This window comes from Orbicella faveolata, unplaced genomic scaffold (assembly GCF_042242905.1).
Source record: "Orbicella faveolata isolate gen_17 unplaced genomic scaffold, um_ofav_v1 contig_1, whole genome shotgun sequence".
In the NCBI taxonomy this organism is placed as follows: Eukaryota; Metazoa; Cnidaria; class Anthozoa; order Scleractinia; family Merulinidae; genus Orbicella; species Orbicella faveolata.
This window is the reverse complement of record NW_028301536.1, coordinates 8,772,621-8,794,334: the sequence shown is the minus strand read 5'-3', so window position 1 is coordinate 8,794,334 and position 21,714 is coordinate 8,772,621. Positions and strand designations below refer to the sequence as shown.

Here is a 21,714-nt window from a genome sequence, read left to right as displayed (position 1 = left end):
TTAAGTTACTAACATTAAAAATCCTACTTTATCTACTGGAGACTGGAGAGTTCTGTATTGGTTTCTGTTAGTAAATGTGTTAAGTAAACCTTAATGTTTGGTGCTGGAAGTGGCTAAAATACTGTCTCATTACAGCAAACATTTGGGCCAAAATCCAGTTGGTGGAGTGTATGTAATGCCATCACTGAAGTCACTACAAGGTCAGTAGAACTTTCGTTTGGTAGCAAGTCACTTTACAGGAATGCAGTGCAGTACTGTGTCTATACAGAGATTCACTATATGGTTAATGACAAATATCAGTGTTGAAGTTTCACAGCACATACATATAATAGCCCAATCATAATTCTTGGGCAAACCTTGACTGCACCTTCACATGGGAAGTGCATTACAAGCCTGCAGATAATTTTTGTCTATAAGCAGGTCATTTGTCAGGCCAAGGACAGGTTTTGACCTTACAAAAAGCCAGTCTGGTCGAACAAATTCTTTTTGTCATTACAAACTAAAAATGAGAGACCTTTGAGACATTTTGGTATTTCATTGTAGACCCTTCACCAAAGTGTTGGTTGCAAATTCAAATGACTTAAAAGTGAAGTCAACTGAGTGTAAAATCAATTTGGCTTCACTCACTTGATCACACAGGTATTCCGTATTTTGCCCTGTATCCAGTTTTCCAGGTGGACAGCTTGTCAGTCTAAACACTCACTCACAATAACATTCAGAGACTTGAAAATTGGCTGAAATGAATTCTTTGACTTTTTCTGAAGGCAACTTAACCTCGAAAATTTTTGGGGTCAATTAAATAAATAAATTTGCATAGTTAGATGAAATTCAAATTGGAAGTGGTCATGACTACAAAGCATTACTAATTTGTACATTCACACTTTTCACAAAAACATGTCTGTGGCACAGAAACTAATTCAAAATATATTGAACCACAGCTGCAAAAAAAAAAAACTATAAAGAGCCATAAAACTGATTTTTGATCATATGGCATGGACTGGGGATACATTTGGTTTCATTTTAGAGGTTTTAAAGTTTTTGAAAGCGATTGCATTCAGATAAACGAAATGTAGTCGGGTCAAATTACAACTGAAAATTAATTCCACAACACTTGCAGATAACAAACAATGAGTAACAACATATAAGACCTCAGATTTAAGTAATTTTTCATACGAACGTAATTCAGACTAAATGGGGCTTCACAAGACACCACCACAAAATGCGTAAATTAACACATAGCCTGAATAGTGGTGCTGATGTGGCGTGTTTACAATTAGATGTGACATTTGAGACAACGCATTGGGCGTGATAAAATTATTTCTCAGAAATGGAATAAAAACGAAACTGATAACAAAGCTTTTTTGCATAGTATTGTGTGGCGCAGTATAATAAAATCGCTTGTTCCATATTCGGCCACAAATTTCCAATTAAATTATTTTTCGTTTAGCAGAAATGCCTGTTCAGAGTGTATGATCAGGCTAAGCCTTTACCTGTCAAAACCTCAAATTCACCAGATAATTCTCCGATGACCGACTGTTATTTGCAGGCTTGGCATTATCTGTCATCTCTCTATTGTGGCTCATTTCCCCTCCAATGTATGTTTACAGAACTTTGTGTTGTCCAGTTCTGTTTTAAATCATAACAATGTTATCGGTGATACACAAATCAGATTCCACTTCACAATCATATTGTCTCCTACATAGTTGTCTATTTTTTTTATGTAAACATGATCATAGACTCAATTAGTGTCTGTTCACTCCCATTAACATTGTTAGTTTTACTTATTGCGCTGAAGTCTTTAGCTACCTTGACTGGGGAATAGTGAGAAAGTGGTAATATATTAAATGATATTGTTTACATGTATTTTTTGTGTAGTCTGGCATGGGATAATATTTGTGAGAGTAGGACCTTACAGACATGGCATCTTCCGATTTGTTGTTATACTTGAAGATGAGTGAGTAGACTTGATAATTTGTGTTACTGACATGAATTTCATTATTAGATTGATCTGAACTTCAGAGAATCGGGATATAATTTTTAATAAATTATGTACCAATATACATGTTTCTCTGTATTTATATGGAGAGGAAGATGTATATTTGAGTCAGTTATTCAGGCTAAATGGAAATAAAACACTAGAATTACAGTACCACAGTGGAACCTTTCCTTACGGACACTTCTCTAAATATGGGCAGTTCTTTGCTTCTGGCAAGAAGGCCATACACTGTACACTATACCTTCTCTATTTAAAGAAATGTCTATAATGCAGACCCTTTGTAATATGGATACCTTTTATTAGGGAAAACCATAGACAGTACGATATCATTTATTTTCTGTTTGTGGGTTCAGATGAAATGATCATCAGATACGGAATCTACATACACGTACAATAAAAGTAGTCAATATAAGTATCGATTATATGGCTGTCTCACAAAGACTGGGAACTACCGAATTCACCAATTTGATTGGCTGAAATTGATATTGAAAACAGTTTAGATTTTCCCATCTTGATCGGCATCTAGACTGGATATATTTTGTGATGAAGAAGTTGCAAACTAAAATGCAAAAACATCGATTATTTTCTTCTAACAATATTTATTTCTGGAAGTGCCAAAAAGTCTGATGAGAAAAAAAGTAAAGAGGACAAGCAAACTTTGGCAGAATTATATTCAAATTCAGCTCATCTCTGTTTGCAAGCTAGATGTCAGTTAGTACAAACCAGTTACTTTAAACAAATTACATGTACATTGTTCTTGTTTGCTATAAATTATAATAAACATCTTATTAACCAAGCTTAGTCGGTCTGTATGGGAGAATCGTGATCTCGGTCATGTGCACAGACCTCACTGCAATGGTCAAGATTCTCCCATACAGACCGACTAAGTTTGGTTAATAAGAGGTAAGCACTGTGAAGCAATTTTTAAAAGTAGTGCAAACAAACAATTTTGAACACCTTTTAGTTATTGTCATTGTGCCACTCACTAATGTCATAAGAGTTATATTTTCCTAAGTGTTCCAAGATCCCTGACTACTCTTTTTTAATTTCTACAGAAAAGGTTCACTGTCTAAAAGCGAACATATTATATATCATTTTAAAATTAATTATTTTCAGTTTTCCTCAAAGCCGACCTCTTTTGAAATTTACTACAGCAGTCTTCCATCCTCAAGTCCATCCAGCTAATGGGTAAGCATGGTTTTACAGTTAGTTTATCTCAACGTGCTTATTGACTGAATTTTTGCAAAGAAAGAGCTGTCAATTAACTCCTTCCTCTCCTGTCTGATTTGCCTTGAAAGAGATCTTGTCTGTTGTAAAGCAGCACATAATGATTTTGCTCTTGAAAATATACCCAGCCCGTTTTACGAAGCTCGATGAGGCGTAGAAATTTTCGTAGAGCTCTACGACTCTATGGTAGTATTTTGAATGTTTAAGCTCTGTTTCTCTCGGATATGCGTACAGCATAGAGTTTTAGAGGCGTATAGTTATTGTAGCAAATGTTATATCGCTTAGGGAATATTGAGTGTTATTATGGATTGCAGTGTTTTAATAAATGAGATTTTACTGTCACGCCAGTAAAATATAGTTAATGGAGCGTGATGTACGTTCTGAATGAGCCGTTCATGGCGGCATCACTTTCTATAGAGCTTAATTGAGCAGTTATATTCCAAAGGTCAACAAACTGTAAGCCTTATTGTAGCTGAACCTAAAACATTGTAGCTTTGTTATCTTCTGAACGTTATAACGTACCATAGCATTGGTGCAAAGCATTAAAGCACTATTCATGTCTAAGATGTTACACATGTTAGGGTAAGCTGTTCGGTAGTACAGCCTTTTCTACTGGCTTCCAAGCAGACGAACGTCTCCATATAAAAGCTCGGAAAACTGTTCAGAGTCCATTCTGAGTTCGTCTAAGCAACGTAGCTATTACTTATTGTAAATCTATTGTTTAATTTTCCCTCCCTCCCTCCCTTTGGAGACGAGGTTGGTCATGTATTCCTGCATAATGAACAAAGGGTCACTCCTGTGTGGTGCGGTTAAGTCTGCGCAGCGACTTCCCCCAAGCTTGTTGTTTTTTCATGGCCTTTGAACATCGCTTGCTAACCAATACTCTTGTCCGATCTAGCATGTGCTGTCTGTCATTCAGCTCGTAGTGCTGGGGAGATAAGTGAGGTTGTTTTGTTACGCTATCGCCAGAAGTCGCATGGGCTAACCAAATGTAAGGCAGTGTTCCCCCATTAATGCCATCACGAGCTGTTTGTATTCGAGTAATAGCTCTGGTTCAATCGCAAGTCGCCATGGTTAACTTACTTTCGCTAGGAACAACGACATTAATAATTTTCAATTACAATTCTGTACTGAGTTTACCCTGACTACACTCTACGCTCTATGCTACTCTCCATTTTCCACCATCTACGCTCTATACTCTACGTATTTACGAGTTTATCAGTTCAAGAATTTTTGACTACTCTCTACACTAGCTTAGAGGTTTAAAAAACCAGTAGAGTGATAAAAAATATTAGGCTGCGAGTGTGAGTTTCTCAATCATCTGTGATGCTGTAATTTTTGTAATTGTAATTTATTGGCTTTCTTTATTATCTCATATATTACACTCACTTTCAGTGTTATGTGCATAGGCAACATCTTTTGACTATCTCTTGACATTCCATCTTTCAACACACTATGTAGACGGCTGAAATACCGTTTACCTGTGAAACTAGCAATTTTTCTGGTTATTAGTGGAACAAATGACAAGTATATGATAATTACTGACCTCAAATGAATGAAAAAGATTGTGGACTCCTGATGTATGGGATAATTCAAATTGTTACGATATACGCCGCTTCCGATGGATTTGATTGACACTTAAATGATTGTGAGATACCGATATATCTAGGGTCTTGTGATTAGAGTAAAATGCATTTAAACCTACACTCGGAAGTGTGTGCGTCCCTCTCTTTACACAAATGATGGTTACATCTTTCGAATATAAACTGAGCAGTAGCGGCCCAATTTCACTGGAAGTCACTATTGAGAGCCGATCAACTACACTAAAATCATTTGAAGTATCCCGTGCATCGGGAGTCCACAATCTTTTTCATTCATTTGAGGTCAGTAATTATCATATACTTGTCATTTGTTCTGCTAATAACCGGAAAAATTGCCAGTTTCACAGGTAAACGGTCTTTCAGCCGTTTACATAGCACGTCGAAAGATGGAACGTCGAGAGATGGTCGAAAGATGTCGCCTATGCACGTAACACTGAAAGTGGGTGTAAAGTGTTAGTAAGGTTTACAGTATTTCAATAATCTTTTTAATGTACAATTCTGTATTGAGTTTACCCTCTACACCCTGTGCTCTATGCTATATATTCTGCCATCTACGTTCTACTCTCTATATTCTACCAGCTACTCTCTTCAATCTACGCTTTATGATCTACCATCTACCCTCTAAGCCCATCTAGGCTCCACGTTCTACCAGCTACTCTCTTTGATCTACACTCTGCGCTCTACAATCTACCAACTACCTTTTAAGCCCATCTACGCTCTACTCTCCACGTTCCACCGGCTACTCTCTTTGATGTACGCTCTACAATCTTACCATCTACTATCTACCCTCTAAGCCCATCTACGCTCTACTCTCTACATTCTACCAGCTTCTCTCTTCGATCTACACTCTACAATCTACCCTCTAAGCCCATCTACTTGACAGGTTATTGGAATTTTTTTTTTAATTTTTGAGTTATTCTTTTGTAAAAAAATACCTCTTAGTGGCTGATGAAATTAATTGGTGGTTTCAGTAAGTGCTGCAGAGTCTGCAGCAATAAAAATGAAGTTTCTATTTGTTGAGTTCTTTTAGTCAGCGTGTCTGGGGTATATTAGGGACGGGTCAATGGATGAGTGAGTGAGTGAGTGAGAGATGTATGTATGTCACACCAATCAGATTGGATCTACTATAAACAGCCAATCAAATTTCTTGTTGTAAAGGTAAATGGTATGTGAGAAGATTTGATCCTGATAGAGTTCAGAACGGCCATATTTATTCTATAAAAGAGGAGGAAGTATTCATATATTGGGTTTACTTCAACATTTTCTGTGGGTTAGGCTGATGATTTTAGTTAAATGAACGAGATGAGCCTTGAGGTTTGAAACAGTTTGTGAGTTAGTAGTATGCAAATGCAACGAGATATTTTTATTTTTAGTTACAAAGGTAACTTGATACTTTTGTTTTTCACAAGGAGTTAATTCAATTAGAGGTCACGAATCGTCGCTTCTAGTTCTTAGGACATGTTTTAGAGGGGACGAGACTTTAGATTTGAAACAGTTCTAATGTTTACAATAGTAAGTGCGGGTAACGATTGTTTTGTTCTTGTTGCATGCAACTATAACGAGACATTTTTGTTTTTTAGTTACAAAGTGTACTTTGACACTCTTGTTTTTCACAAGGGAGTAAATTCAATTAGAGTGGATGAATCGTCACCACTTTTTCCCACGAGATGTTTGCTATCTTTAGTAACAAATGGAAACTTAAAATTTTTGTTTTTTATATGGAGTAAATTCAATTAGAGCTGACAAGTTATCAGCTATTGTTTCCAGGATATTAAACAAAAAAGAAGCTTTCATTTCTGGGTGGTTTTTACGTCTCTGCAGTAGTAGTTTAATAGTTTTATTTGATGACATTCATTTCAGTCCAATATTTTTAAAGGTAAAGTATGAAAACTGCTCAAATGTTCTTTGAAGACAGCATGGCACCAAGTTAAAGTGCAATTTAATTAATTAAATCAGACTTTCAATGTGTCAGAGAGGTTTTTCCCCTTTCTTTCTATTTTCGGTGAAGTGGTGTAGTTGCATTGTGTTGTGTAACTAGTGAGACAATCTCAGATAGTGCAGAGTGTTATGCAGGGCTGTCATTACGTTTTGAGTCATCTGCTGCCTGTATGTAACTTGTTAGTTTACATGTATGTGAATTGTGCCAGCGTAGTGAGCAATAGGCAAGTTCATCCATGACATTAGGGCCCACCAAGCATACTCTGCTTAAACAGGTGTTATGGGTCTTAATATCAACCCAGTAATGTACAGCAGCTAATTTAGTCATCTACTTGTAGGTGACATGTAGTGGACCCCAAGACAGCTTGGGCTGTGCCCCTTGACAAATATGGCAGATACTGTAGAAACCTTGATCAATTGTCATTTGTGTAATGTTGTCATTGTGAGTGTCCACTCAATAGAGTAAAACAACTTGACATCACTTATTTCAACACAAATTTATATTTTTTACCCCTAATGTTTTTAATGGTAAACAGCAAGCTTTTACAGTAACTGTGGTGAAATGGTGTAATGCTTTCACACGGTACTAAGTAAATGAACTTAGGACTATCTCTGCGTTCCTAGCAGGTCACATTATTGGCAGTTTAGATGGACATGTATATTCAGAGTTCCATTTATTCCATTCATTCCATTCTGATTTGCACAGATCTTTTTGCAGATGACTTGAACAGCATATTTAACATGACATCCATAATCATTTTTGGAATTCTTGTTTAGTAATAGAAATGTACACTATGGAGAATGGTTTCCAGAAGGTGTCTTTAGCAGCATATTTAGAGTAACATCCATTATATTGTTGGTTGAGCTGGTGCATACCATAACATGTTGTCATGGGCATGCATGTGTGGAACATATACAATCATGTACAAACTTAAATGTGTAATTACTGTTCTTGAAGGTCTTGAATTAGAAGGTACAATGAAGGGTTGTATCCACTGTGCTTTCAGTGTCTAGGCAATGCATTAAAAGTCCACTGAGATCATCTGGTATGGAAATCATGAAACTTCAGACATATTTCACTCAAACAGCAGTCTACAAAATAATGAATAACAAAAGCAATTGATTAGGACATTGTTTCAAGTTGACATTTCAGAAAAAAATATTTTATGCTGCCCTAATATCTAACTTAATTTAAGTTCAAATAATTACCCAACCCCTCCAAAAACATATAACTAACTTACATTTAACTGTAATGCCCTGCATGTTGACTTCAGGTAGTGACCCGTCACTACCTGACGATTCAAATTCGATTTGAGGTCACGAATCGTCGCTTCTAGTTCTTAGGACATGTTTTAGAGGGGACGAGACTTTAGATTTGAAACAGTTCTTAGGTTTACAATAGTGTGTGCGGGTAACAATTGTTTTGTACTTGTTGCATGCAAATATAATGAGATATTTTTGTTTTTCACAAGGGAATAAATTCAATTAGAGCAGACAAATTGTCACCACTTGTTCCTACGAGATGTTTGTTATCTTTAGTAACAAATGGTAACTGAACACTTTTGTTTTTTATATGGGAGTAAATTCAATTAGAGCTGACAAGTTATTGGCTATTGTTTCCAGGATATTAAACAAAAAAGAAGCTTTCATTTCTGGGTGGTTTTTACGTCTCTGCAGTAGCAGTTTAATAGTTTTAGTTGATGACATTCATTTCAGTCTGATATTTTTAAAGGTAAAAAGTATGAAAACTGTTCAAATGTTCTTTGAAGACTGTGTGGCACCAAGTTAAAGTGCAATTTAATTAAATCAGACTTTCAACGTGTCAGAGGCTTTTTTCTCTTTCTTTTTATCTTTGGTGAAGTTGCGTGGTGTTGTGTAAAAAGGGTAAACTTACGACTCGTATAAAATGCGAAAAAGTCTCTAAATTAACTTGAGTATTTTTGAGCAAAAATTCCTTTTGTGGGTTGGAAGAGCTATGTGATCGCTGAGTAAGGGAGTTATGCATGTGCACATGTCACACCAATCACAGTGAGGGCTGTATCAAAGAACAAATCAAATTGCCTGTTACAAAATAAGATGGTATCTACATTAATCTGGAGACATGTCAGATTACTGTAGTTTGTTCAGTCAAACATTTTATGGCTTACTATTTAGCTATCTTACCATGACCGATGTAACATCGCATGTACATCATAAATTCCCAGTTTCTTTCTTGCTGTACATTGGAACCAAAAAAACTTGTCAAATTAACCAAATCATTACTGTAAACAGCTCCATGAATGCTCCTATCTCCAACACTTCACACAAAAAATAACTCTTGCACGCCTTGCATGCCTGTGTTTTCTGTATTGTTGTAGTTCCATCTATAGGGGTCACAGGTGCACTCTACATCATTTCTGTTATACACAGCTGTTCCATATGTTCGAGTAGTATTCTGTGGATCATAGTCATTTCTGTAGAGGCAAAAATCAGTCATGTCATATGCTTCATCAATGTCCCTTGAACATAACGCTGTCTCAACGAATATATTCACATGTGCTGTTTGTACACTATAATCACATGCTTCATCTTCAATATGGAGATGCAAGGATCTTACATTTTGGAACAAAATTTTCAAGTTGTTTTCGTTACTTGGTGTTTCATAAAGAAAGGGAATGCATGGTTTTAGAGAAGCTTCTGACCTTAGTCAAGACATTTCAGCTGCAACTTCCTTGCTAACTGCTATCTTTTTCTCACTTAAATTTAAGATATGCAATCCTGAAATATTCCGAAGTCTGCTTAGACCAACATAATGCATATGTTCTCTTGTTGAAGCTGGTAAATCAACAACTGCCGCATCAAGTGTGTCACCTTGACAACGATGTATTGTTTTGGCTGCAGCTGGTCGTAAATGGAATTGTCTACAAAGAACTTGAACTTGATTTCTTTTGTACAATCTAAATTGTCATGTGAGTTCCACTATCGGCATCCAAGTGCTCAGTATTTGAACATTACACAAATGTGAATACTCTCCGGCGTTGACAAAACCTGGATCGGACTGGATCGGATCACGGACCGGATCACGGACCGGATCATGGATCGGATCACGGATCGGATCACAGAAAAAAAACAACAAAGTTTTAAAGAGAAAAAAATCCCCCCAAAAATCAAATCATTTATAAGATAATAATAAATAAAAAATAAACATGGAAGACTAAAATATGTTAAATGAAAATAAGAATCCTGAACTTGATGCAATGACATGTTAATTACAGAGAATGACAAGAGGTCATTTAAAAAGCCACATAACCACTTAATCTACGACAAATTTAAATTGTAACGAACAGGCAGATGTAGTTATATTTGAACTTTAGTTGGCTTGAAGCTTGCGTGAACCTCCCATTCTTGTTTTTGAAATATTTGTTTGTATCAGTAGCTAATTCTCGGCTACATTTTCGTGTCAGATGTGAGCGTTACAGTTGGCGTTGCAGTTAATGAGAAAACTTACATACAAAAACTTATGGACATGGCTTGCTTCAAAGGAGCTACGTCATGATTTGCACATCTTGAAAAAACTAGCCTAGTTTTTCAAGTTCGTCATTTGCAGTCCTCGTTAATCTTTGCCATCCTTAACGATCCTCATTCCGTTTTGATTTGTTCTTGCCTCCTAATTGTTTTCTATCCTAGAACATGATCATTTTAAGGTTTTATTCTATTTAAAGGCAACTCTTTACGACCCTAAAAATGACTGTAAAAATCATGACGTAATTCCTAAAATGTTGTTTATTCTCGGGTTGCATTATCGTTCACACTATCGATGTTATTCCTATAATTTTTTGTAAAACAGCTATATTTCCTTGAAATACAAATTGTTTGAATTGTTTTGTTTTATTCCAGTGCGAAATATTGTATTCCAAACTCACATCTTGTAAAAGTATAGACTTGTCTCAAAAATGGAAATTGTTTGAAATCATCAGGGGTTTAATTTTTTTAGTGTTTTTAGTTTCTTGCGTTTCGATTCATACGTTCATGCTATTATTACCATGCTGACTCGTTTTATGACAGCTTACCTTTGATACAAGTGAATATACGAAATATCATTTATCTGAACTGTGGAGAAAGATATGAAGACGTGATTGATCATCGCAATTATACACACAACTTAAGCAGTCGTGAAATTAAAGCCTGAAAAAAAATTCAGGCCTGAACAGGACTCGAACCCATGACCTCTGCAATACCGGTGCAGTGCTCTATCAACTGAGTTATCAAGCCAACTGGGAGTTGGTCACATAGTGAGTTCGTAATATACCTGTAGATGGTGAAGAGTGCAAGTGAATATACGAAATATCATATAGTTGAACTGCGGAGAAAGATATGAAGACATGATTGATCATCGCAATCAAAACCCAACAGCCTGAAAAAATTCATCTGTGACCAGCTCCTAGTTGGCTTGATATTATAAAAGAATAAAGGAATATCACACCTGAATTAAATAAAACGTTCTGCTCACAGTATAGTCACTCTAGTGTAATTTGCTCAACAAAATTTTGAATTTTGAATTTTTTTCCTTGATCCGATCCGTGATCTGGTCTGTGATCCAATCCGTGATCTGGTCTGATCCAGATTTTGTCTACGCCGAATACTCTCCTCTCCAATGATGACCAATGTTAGGATCCTTAAACATTACCCATATAATACTTGGTCTAGTAGAGTCAGGTACTCTGTAGTCAATTTTTTCAACTTTACATTCTGCTCCAGTGGTCATACCATCAAGGACAGACACATTTGTTGTTAGGTCATACTTTGCTGCAACATGGACAGAACAAACAGAAAATAATCCCATGGTTCTGGTTGGATCATTTGGGATTTTTTGTTTCATTCTTTCTTTTAGTTCATCGGACAGATCTCCAATTAAAATGTCAACTGCACAAATGTTTACTTTTTGGTTTTTGGAGTTGTTAAATATTTTAACATTGTGACCATCTACTGCTTGGTTAGTACTAAAGAAGTGAGTGATTTTCATGGGATAATCACTTTCACCTGGCCTTACTTTTAAAATCCTTCCTTTTAGGACCTCAATATCTTGTTCTGTGTGTTTTCCTTCTCTTAGGCGATTTAAAAGCTCTGCAAATTCTTTGTCATCCTTCTGTCTCATAATTTCTGACAATTCATACATCTTAAAATGTTTTTGCCAAATATTTGTGGCTAATGCACTATAGGCATCTTTTGAATTCTCAAAAATCCATTTGTCAAAAACTGGCTTTAACTAAAACAGGTCACCAACAGTTATCAAATTAACTCCTCCAAAGGGTTTTGGTGTGCCCATGATCTGCTGTAAGCGTAAATTCAAGAACGTGAATGTGCCACTGCCTACCATACTAATCTCATCAATGAAAATAACCTCAAGTTTCCTCAGCTGTGCTCTGATAGTGTTAAGTCTGTCTCTATCAAGTGTGCAATACTCAAAACCTCGGTTAGCAGGTATTTTAAAAGCAGAGTGAAGAGTGTTACCACTTATATTAAATGCTGCTTTTCCTGTTGGTGCTACTGTAAGTACTTTAATGTTGTCAGGGTTTTGATCTGGTATACTATTCAAATATCTGATCAAAGCTTCATATAAAGCATTTAGTAACTGTAGTTTTGCCAATGCCAGCCCCACCACTTAAAAAAAGTCTAAGTGCTTCATCACTAGTTTTGATGGAATTCAAGACTTGATAGAAAAATTCCATTTGCTTCATGTTAAGTGAACTAAGAAGTTTTCTAAAATCATTATCAGTCATGTGTTTTACTACAAGATCTTCATCATCATTGGTTCTTGGAAAGATACCAATATCACCCATTAAATCATATTGGTTGTGCTGTTTATTTGTGCCTGGATCAAAGCATCCAAATAATGGACTTGGTTTTGTCACTATCTCCTGGTCTAGCCTTCGAACAGGCTCCTGGTGAGGATGGAAAAAAATTTCGGTGAGTGCGAAACAAGAATTCGGAGAGCAAAGCGATCGGGGCGGAGACAAGGGAGCCTGTAGACTTTGCTTTTGATGTGCCTATCCGCCCTTGGTGATAAGCCTGTATCAAATCAGTCAATGAGGTAATTAGACCTGTCAAGAAGCTACATTTTCGGTACTGGCAAACAGTTCTAATCAAGCTAATCAAAAAGCTGGTCTGGACATCATAATATAGAGTGCAAGTAAGCAACATGTTCACGGAATATTTCGAACACTTTGTCCTTCCAGAGCCAACACTTAGAGAGCTTAAAACATATTTTGCAATACTGAAATGAGCCTAAAGAAATTATAAGCACATGATAGAGATGTCAAACTGCAAAGCGACAAGCAGATAACAGCGGAAAGTCTGGAAACCATGTCTTTGACCTCTAAAAAAATTGCTATAGCACCGCCGAATGGCTCCACTCCACTAGCTTCTACTTAAAATTCCTCCGCATACAGAGCATAAAGTGCCCTTCAGAATCACTTGTGAAATAACGAGAGGTCGAGAGACCAAAACTTAAGAGAGAATGGCAAATGCACTATTGTAACGAACTGTTGGAGTTGTATAATTTTACAAAGATCTGTCAAATATTCATCTCAAAGATGTCAACAATCAGCGATTTAACCAATCACATCATGATACCAGGAGCTGGTATCATAGAACGGTGGCATCAATAGAATGTCCACAGGCTCCCTGGCTTCATTCGGGCTCACCAGGAGCCTGTTCGCAGGCTACTCCTGGTCTTGTTCATCTCTATGTTTTGTATTTGGGGCCACATCCACAAATTCTTCCAGTTCAACATTTTCTATTGCATCATCAAGCACTTCAGCATGGCAATCATATTGCCATTTGTTGTGGGCTATTGTGTTCTTGAGTTATTCATATCTTTCTTGGAAAGTTTCACAGTCTTGGATAAGATCCTTGTTTTCATTCCTCCAAGGAGTATACAGCATTAACTGTTCTCTGCTATAATTCTCAGGGTCCTTGTTTTTGTTAAATCTTACTGAACGAATAATTCTAGATTTTTGTCTTTTCACCAGTTTCAATCCACCTTTTAGGTCATATTCTTCACACTTTTCTGTTTTATCATTGTTGAGATCATCATCAACATTATCACTAAAATCAATTTCATGCAAGCAATCATCAGAAGGGGATGTTTTAACCTGACCCATATGTTCTACCTGCCTTTTACTTTGCTTGTCACAGTTATACCATGCTGCAAAATCAGCTAGACATAATTCTTCTAATTTTTTTGGTCTCCTTTGGTATCTTTTGATCAAGTTATCTGACTCAAAACCTTCAGAGCTATCCGGTAGTTCTTGAAGCTTATCCATTGTTTTTAAAAGGAATGTTCTTTCTTCTGGATTGGATGTATTAATAAACTGGAATTCACGAGATGACCTTCTTAAAAGCATCTGCAAAACCGAATACACCACAGGCTACCCAAGCTCTCTCTATGAACCACGCAAGCAACACAATATGGCATCGAATTATAAGGGTTTATATGGGGTTTTCTACAAGATATCCATGGAGGTAGTTAAAAGTGAAAATTCTCAATAAAAATGGCTTACCTTATTCCATATGTGCATTGTTTGCTCCTGGTATGGTTATTTTACCGATTTAACTTGATTTAAGCAACTCCTTTTAATTCCAGTTTTCCCTCCATAAAAAAAGGACAAGGCGAAACACCTCAGTCGGGACAGCCTGCCGAACGAAGTCAAAACTCCCAGGCTAAAATGTACCCACGGCCACAAATCCACTGCAGAATTCAAGGGCAAAGGTTGATGTTTCATGTCAATCCTCTAGCCACACAATCGCAGCCCTGCAAGCGACGCCAGGCGGCTCTTTGTGTCCCCAGTGAAACGATAAAACAATGGAAGAGCTCCATGTCTGTTTGATCCACGACCCAACAATCGTTGAAATCGGCTTGGTAACCTCATCATGTTGGCAAACCAAGACTCGTGGGGGTACTAGACTGCAATTTGTCAAATTTGTCAAATGTAAGATCAACGGCAAAAGCTCCGTAGAAACTGAGGAGATACAATCATTTTTGAAGTGGAAGTCATGGTTAGTTTTCATGTTTATGCACCTTTGAGTTACTTGGTCCTTCCCTCACCAATTTAACTTCATCTCCCCATAATTCATTAAGAATTCTCCTGAGCAAAATTAATTAAACAGAGTTCATATTTGCTTACAGCAATTTCTTTCTCTTCGTATGCTCTAGACAAAATTTTGCTGGCTTCCATTACAGTTTCCTCACAATATTCGTAATTCCACAATACCCTAAGAGAAGCAAATTTAGTTTATCAGCTTGGGAATACTTTATACAAACAAATCAAAGGTACATAAACGAGAAAACTTGCCACGACTTCCACTTCAAACATAGGCACGCAAGGCGTGCAAGAGTTATTTTTTTGTGTAAATTGTCGGAGATTGGAGCATTCATGGTACAGTAATGATTTGGTTAATTTGACAAGTTTTCTTGGTTGCGATGTTACATCGGTCATTATAAGATAGCTAAATAGTAAGTCGTAAAATGTTTGACTGAACAAACTACAGTAATCTGACATGTCTCCAGATTAATGTAGATACCATCTTATTTTCTAACAGGCAATTTGATTCATTCTTTGATACAACCCGCACTGTGATTGGTGTGACATGTGCACATGCATAACTCCCTCACTCACCGATCACATAACCCCTCCAACCTCCAAGAGGAATTTTTGCTCAAAAACACTCAAGTTAATTTAGAGACTTCCGCATTTTATGAGTCATAAGTTTACCTTATTACACAACACAACACAACACAACTTCACCAAAAATAGAAAGAAAGAGAAAAACACCTCTGACATGTTGAAAGTCTGATTTAATTAAATTGCACTTTAACTTGGTGCTGTGCAGTCTTCAAAGAACATTTGAACAGTTTTCATACTTTTTACCTTTAAAAATATGGGACTGAAATGAATGTCATCAAATAAAACTATTAAACTGCTACTACAGAGACGTAAAAACTGTCCAGAAATGGAAGCTTCTTTTTTGTTTAATATCCTGGAAACAATAGCCAATAACTTGTCAGCTCTAATTGAATTTACTCCCATATAAAAAACAAAAGTGTTAAGTTACCATTTATTACTAAAGATAGCAAACATCTCGTGGGAACAATTGGTGACGATTCGTCCGCTCTAATTGAATTTACTCCCTTGTGAAAAACAAGAGTGTCAAATTACACTTTGTAACTAAAAAACAAAAATGTCTCATTATATTTGCATGCAACAAGAACAAAACAATTGTTACCCACTCTTACTATTTTAAATGTTAGAACTGTTTCAAATCTTAAGTCTCGTCTCCTCTAAAACATGTCAACACGTCTTAAGAACTAGAAGCGACCATTTGTGACCTCTAATATAATTTACTCCTTGTGAAAAACAAAAGAATCAAGTTACCTTTGTAACTAAAAATAAAAATATCTCGTTGCATTTGCATACTACTAACTCACAAACTGTTTCAAATCTCAAGGTTCATCTCGTTCATTTAACTAAAATCATCAGCCTAACCCACAAAAAATGTGGAAGTAAACCCAATATATGAATACTTCCTCCTCTTTTATAGAAGAATAAATATGGCCGTTCTGAACTCTATCGGAATCAAATCGTCTCACATACCATTTACCTTTACAACAAGAAATTTGATTGGCTGTTTATAGTAGATCCAATCTGATTGGTGTGACATACATACATCTCTCACTCACTCACTCACTCATCCACTCATCCATTGACCTGTCCATAACATACCCGACGTGCTGACTAAGAGGGGTTTTTTTACAAAAAAATAACTCAAAAATGATTGTATCTCCTCAGTTTCTATGGAGCTTTCGCCGTTGATCTTACGTTTCTTTAGTTTTGAAGCCATTTTGCAAAAGCGTTCTGTACGATTTTTGTTTTGCACTGTAAATTCGACCTGAGGGGACCCCGTGTGTTACAAGAAGTTTGGTTGACAAATTGCAGTCTAGTACCCCCGCAAGTCTTGGTTTGCCGACATGACGAGGTTACCAAGCCGATTTCAACGATCGTTGGGTCGCGGATCAAACAGACATGGAGCTCTTCCATCATTTTATCGTTTCACTGGGGACACGAAGAGCCACCTGGTGTCGCTCGCAGGGCTGCGATTGTGTGGCTAGAGGATTGACATGAAAGATCAACCTTTGCCCTTGAATTCTGCGTTGGATTTGTGGCCATGGGTACATTTTAGCCTGGGATTTTTGCCTTCTGATGTCTTTTTGACTTTTGATGTCTTTGTAAATAGACATTTGATTCTTCATTCTCGATTGGAGTTGTTGAAACATAATGAATTTCATGTAAATGACCTATATAAAGCGTCCTGGGTCTTCCTTGCATATTGACAGGATTTATCACATTACTCTATGCAAAGTTTTCAGCACTTTCAATGATATAAATTGTACAGTTTAATGCATTAGCAACTGCTTGTATAATGAGATTGTCACACCAAGTTCCCTGTCTAGACTTGTTATTTCTCAAACTGATTAATAATTCATGCATTTACAAGCCAATCAGGATACGCCAATTTGGTCAGGTGCGTGTGGTTTGAAACCCCGATGAAACACTGGACAGAGGCCTTTCCACAATAGTTTGATGAAATATCAAACTCTAGAGTTTGACAAAACGTCAAACCCTTGTGATGCAGGGTTATCCTAATTTAAATATTAATGACACAAACACCGACGTGAGTAGACAAGCTTTATTAATTCCAAAAGGCAATTACAGAAACTGAGCGAAATAAAAATAAATTGATTTCCTTACGTTCGTTCATTTTTGGCTAATCCGTTTACATTAATACTTATAGTACAATTATTGAAATATGGACAGGACATGAATTCACAAGTACTTGCTGAACTACCAACTTCTACAGCAGTTTCTGACACCTCTTTACTCAAAGAAACATTACTTGTAGAGCTGCACTTAGGTGCCAATATATCGGAAACCTCAGTAGACTTCATTTCACTAACCTTCTCATATTTAAACAACGCATGCGATCTGTGACTAGTACGGTCCCTAATTAACTTCTCTTCGACCACCAACACCAACATCTAATGGTCTTAATCCCAGCTGAGCCAATCTGAACACTAACACCAACATGGACAGACTATTGCACGTTTGGTTGATTTCTGATGACATATAATTACTTTTAACTGTTTCTGACGACTCCATAAAAAAGAGAGGTTCAGGGTTCATTTCAACATCGTTAGCTAATCTAATTAACAACGGAAAGTAGAAGCTATACAGCGACATTTGAGTAAACCAAAGCCCAGCAAAATAATTAATTTGCCATAAACGTACTTGTCTCTGTAATGCAGGCAGGTATATTGCCACCAGATAAAACATAAACAACAAAGTCGACCAAAAATGCCTTTTGACACAATGCGATAATTCTTTGGCTTTTAAAAATACTTCGTGCAAACCCATGGAGGCCCGATATTGCATCAGAGAAATCATCATGTAAGTTATAAAACTGATAAGTCTTACCTTTCAATATTTCTCCCACAAATCAGCTTAGGTCTTCCTTCGATTCGTCTCTGACCAGTCTTTACAACAGTATAACTTCTCAATAACTCAATTCAACTTCAAATGCTTTATGCAAGAGCTTTGTGCTCAGATGCTACAGTTAACAAGCTGGCCCGGCCAAAACAAGCGCTCGCGTACTCGAGGCTTCAATTTAGTGGTGGACCCTTGCTAACGGTGCACAGTGCGTGTGTGTGCAGTTTGTTTCGCTAGTTTGTTAGCGTAGTTTCCGAAAGGTTTTTCAGCGTAAACGTGAACACTGCAACACTCTTTACAGCTTCAATGAACACAAGCGTAATTACTTGTTTTTTTTCCTTCCAATTTCCAAAATGGCGGACGGCAAGGAACTGGCAAACAACTAAATCACATGCCTCTGCGTCATCATGCATCAGAGTGACGTGATCCAAGACAAGGAAAACTTTAATATTGTTTATCAAAAAATTACGCTTAACATCATCATCATGTCCTTTTCCCTACAGAAATAATACAATGTTATTTATTCTAGTTTTTTCCTTGTGATACCATTTGTGACCCTCCACAGGATTTCCAACATAATGGTGATAACACGGGCATGCATGTGATGACATGGCACGCTAAGCCTGACATCTGACATGCATATGCGCATATTTAGTAAGGAAATAAAGAGTGTCATGGTAGCTTTTGTTTTGCATGTCTTAACACACTAAATCTTTTGACTTTCTTTTCTGCAGTGTGTTAAAAGACATGCTTCATAGCGTGTTTAAGTCTTGTGATATGGCACAGTAGCACCGAAGAGGTTAAGCAAGAAAGCCTCTTACAGATGTGATGCTTTAGTTGGAAAGAATTTAATAACTGTGGGAGCAGCTAAATTTCATTGGCTGCTCAATTTAATTTGATTGCATTAGTTGACTTTGCCAAAGACAAATATGCGTATTTTCATTCAAGGCCCAAAAATAACTTACAATTACTGTTTGTCAAGACGGCTTTAAAATTTTACTGTGGTGTTTTATGTTGAATTTCGTTTATTTTAAATTCATTACTACGTTGAAGTAGCAAACGTGATAATTTCATTTTTCAACGCCAAGATTTGTAACTTGATACTTTTGTTTTCCTCGCAAAATTTGTAACATGATACCCTTGTTTTCTCGAAAACATATAAAGGAAGATATGCTCACTTTTTTTCCTGCTGGAGAAAAATGAAATAATGTTAAATAACTCAAGAAAAAAGGAGAGGAATGATTTTGTTTCATTCCAGAGGCAAATTTTCATATCATCGATAAACAATTACTAATTTAATTATCAAATAGTCACGTCGAGTCACGGAATAGCATATTCTTATTCTGTTGCCACCGTTGGTGTTAACAAAACTAGTGAGAGATTCTCAGATATTGCAGTGTAATTTGCAGCTCTAATGCAGTAGTCACACAGGTCCTCACCCCTGCTGTTCTCTCCCCAGCAAGTCAACTAGGCCTTTTTCCCTTTGCAGAATATGAGCAGACAAAACTTGATAAGACATAATCTTAGCCGTGTGTATGTTTCATGCTTGTGTTTTGCCCAAAAATAACTTACAATTACCGTTTGTCAAGACGGTTTTAAATTTATTGTGGTATTTTATCTGGAGTTTCGTTCATTTTGTAGCATTACTTTTCATGCCAATGTTTGTAATTTGATACTTTTGTTTTCCTCGCCAATGTATGCAACAGGATATCTTTGTTTCCATGAAAATATAAGAAAGATGTGTATTTTTTTAACTTACTGTTGGAGATAAATGGAATATATAAGTTAAATGTCTGCTGAAAAGTTGAAGAGGAACGATTTTGTTTTATTCAAAACGTAAATTTTCATCTCACTAATAAACAAGAATTAATCTAATTATCAAATAGTCACGTCAAATCATGGAATAGTGCATTCTAATTCTGTTGCCAGCCGAGTTGGTGTAAACAATAAAACCACATCAAACTAATACACAATTCTATCGAGTAATACAACTTAGGAGCATTTCAATGAAAAAGTACTGAATGCAGAGATCTTTACTTGACCGAAATTATATCCCACATGGGTGAGCGAGTTGCCTCATTGACTGATGAAATTAATTGGAGGTTTCAATAGGTGCCATGGAGTCTGCAGCAATAATATCAAAGTTTTTTTGTCACAAATTCACTAGTTTTACATCTAACTAACGTGGGAAGGTTTTGGCTGAATATGAACTTTGTGCTCTCTTTCATAGAAGAGGAAACAAACAAGCTGCTAAGGAGAGGCAATATGTTCCCATTCACTATTTCAACCCTGGCAAACACCCAATAGTTATAAAACAGCAGATGACATTTCTTGAATTGAGCTAGGGAAGATTCCAGAAGATACGCAGTCACAGTAACGTTCTTTGCACTGAAAAAGGAGAACTGACGTTACCTGAAATACAACTGCTATCCCCAGCCAAAACGAGAGTGTGATATCGCTCATTACAAAAACTAAAAAAACCGGGCATCTGAACTCGAGAACGGAGTTTATCACACTAGCAATGCTAGAACGCATGCGTCTTTGACGCAATCTCATTCCCAGAGGCCATGTGTCTTTTGGTCAGCGCCAAGACACGGAGCTCTGGAATAATCAATTTCCAGTCTCTAAGATTTTAGGAGTTCCAGTTTCACAGTGGATGTGTACCTTGGTTTACAACATGGCAATCTCGTTGGCGTTAGTGCATTAGTGTCTTAGCAAACAGCAGCCTCCTAAACCATCCCAATACTGCACTTTGCACTAAAAAGGGTAAACTTACAACTCGTATAAAATGCGAAAAGGTCTCTTATTTAACTTGAGTATTTTTGAGCAAAAATTCCTCTTGGGGTTGGAAGGGCTGTGTGATCGGTGAGTGAGGGAGTTATGCATGTGCACGTGTCACACCAATCACAGTGAGAATTGTATCAAAGAACGAATCAAATTGCCTGTTAGAAAATAAGATGGTATCTACATTAATCTGGAGACGTGTCTGATTACTGTAGTTTGTTCAGTCAAACATTTTATGGCTTACTATTTAGCTATCTTACCATGACTGATGTAACATCGCATGTACATCATAAATTCCCAGTTTCTTGCTGTACATCACAACCAAAGACACTTGTCAAATTAACCAAATCATTACTGTAAACAGCTCCATTAATGCTCCTATCTCCAACACTTCACAAAAAAATAACTCTTGCATGCCTTGCGTGCCTATGTTTTAATTTGTTAATGAAGACTAGTGAGCAGCACAAAGGAAGACGTCTTGTAGTTGTAAGCTTTTTTGTTTATTTCCGATGCGTTTTGTCTCTATCTGAGACTTCTTAGCAGAAATCATCTCTTTTGGCAGTCCTCTCCGATTGGCCATGCAATAAAATGCGTTCTGAAAGGAATCTGTGTCGAGCCCATAGGCCATCTCTAGGTGAATAGCCCT

General features: G+C 36.8%; 1 protein-coding gene across 6 annotated transcripts in view; it reads left to right on the top strand.

The window, feature by feature from the left end:
• Nucleotides 1-21,714, top strand: part of LOC110059410 (protein crossbronx homolog) — a 95,936-nt gene that overhangs the window by 10,572 nt on the left and 63,650 nt on the right. For all 6 annotated transcript variants that reach the window (XM_089287999.1, XM_089287994.1, XM_089287997.1 and 3 more), the window contains exons 2-4: nucleotides 136-200; nucleotides 1,876-1,954; nucleotides 3,113-3,184. In XM_089287999.1, the coding sequence (XP_089144125.1) occupies nucleotides 136-200; nucleotides 1,876-1,954; nucleotides 3,113-3,184 (216 nt within the window). The remainder of the gene's footprint in view (nucleotides 1-135; nucleotides 201-1,875; nucleotides 1,955-3,112; nucleotides 3,185-21,714) is intronic.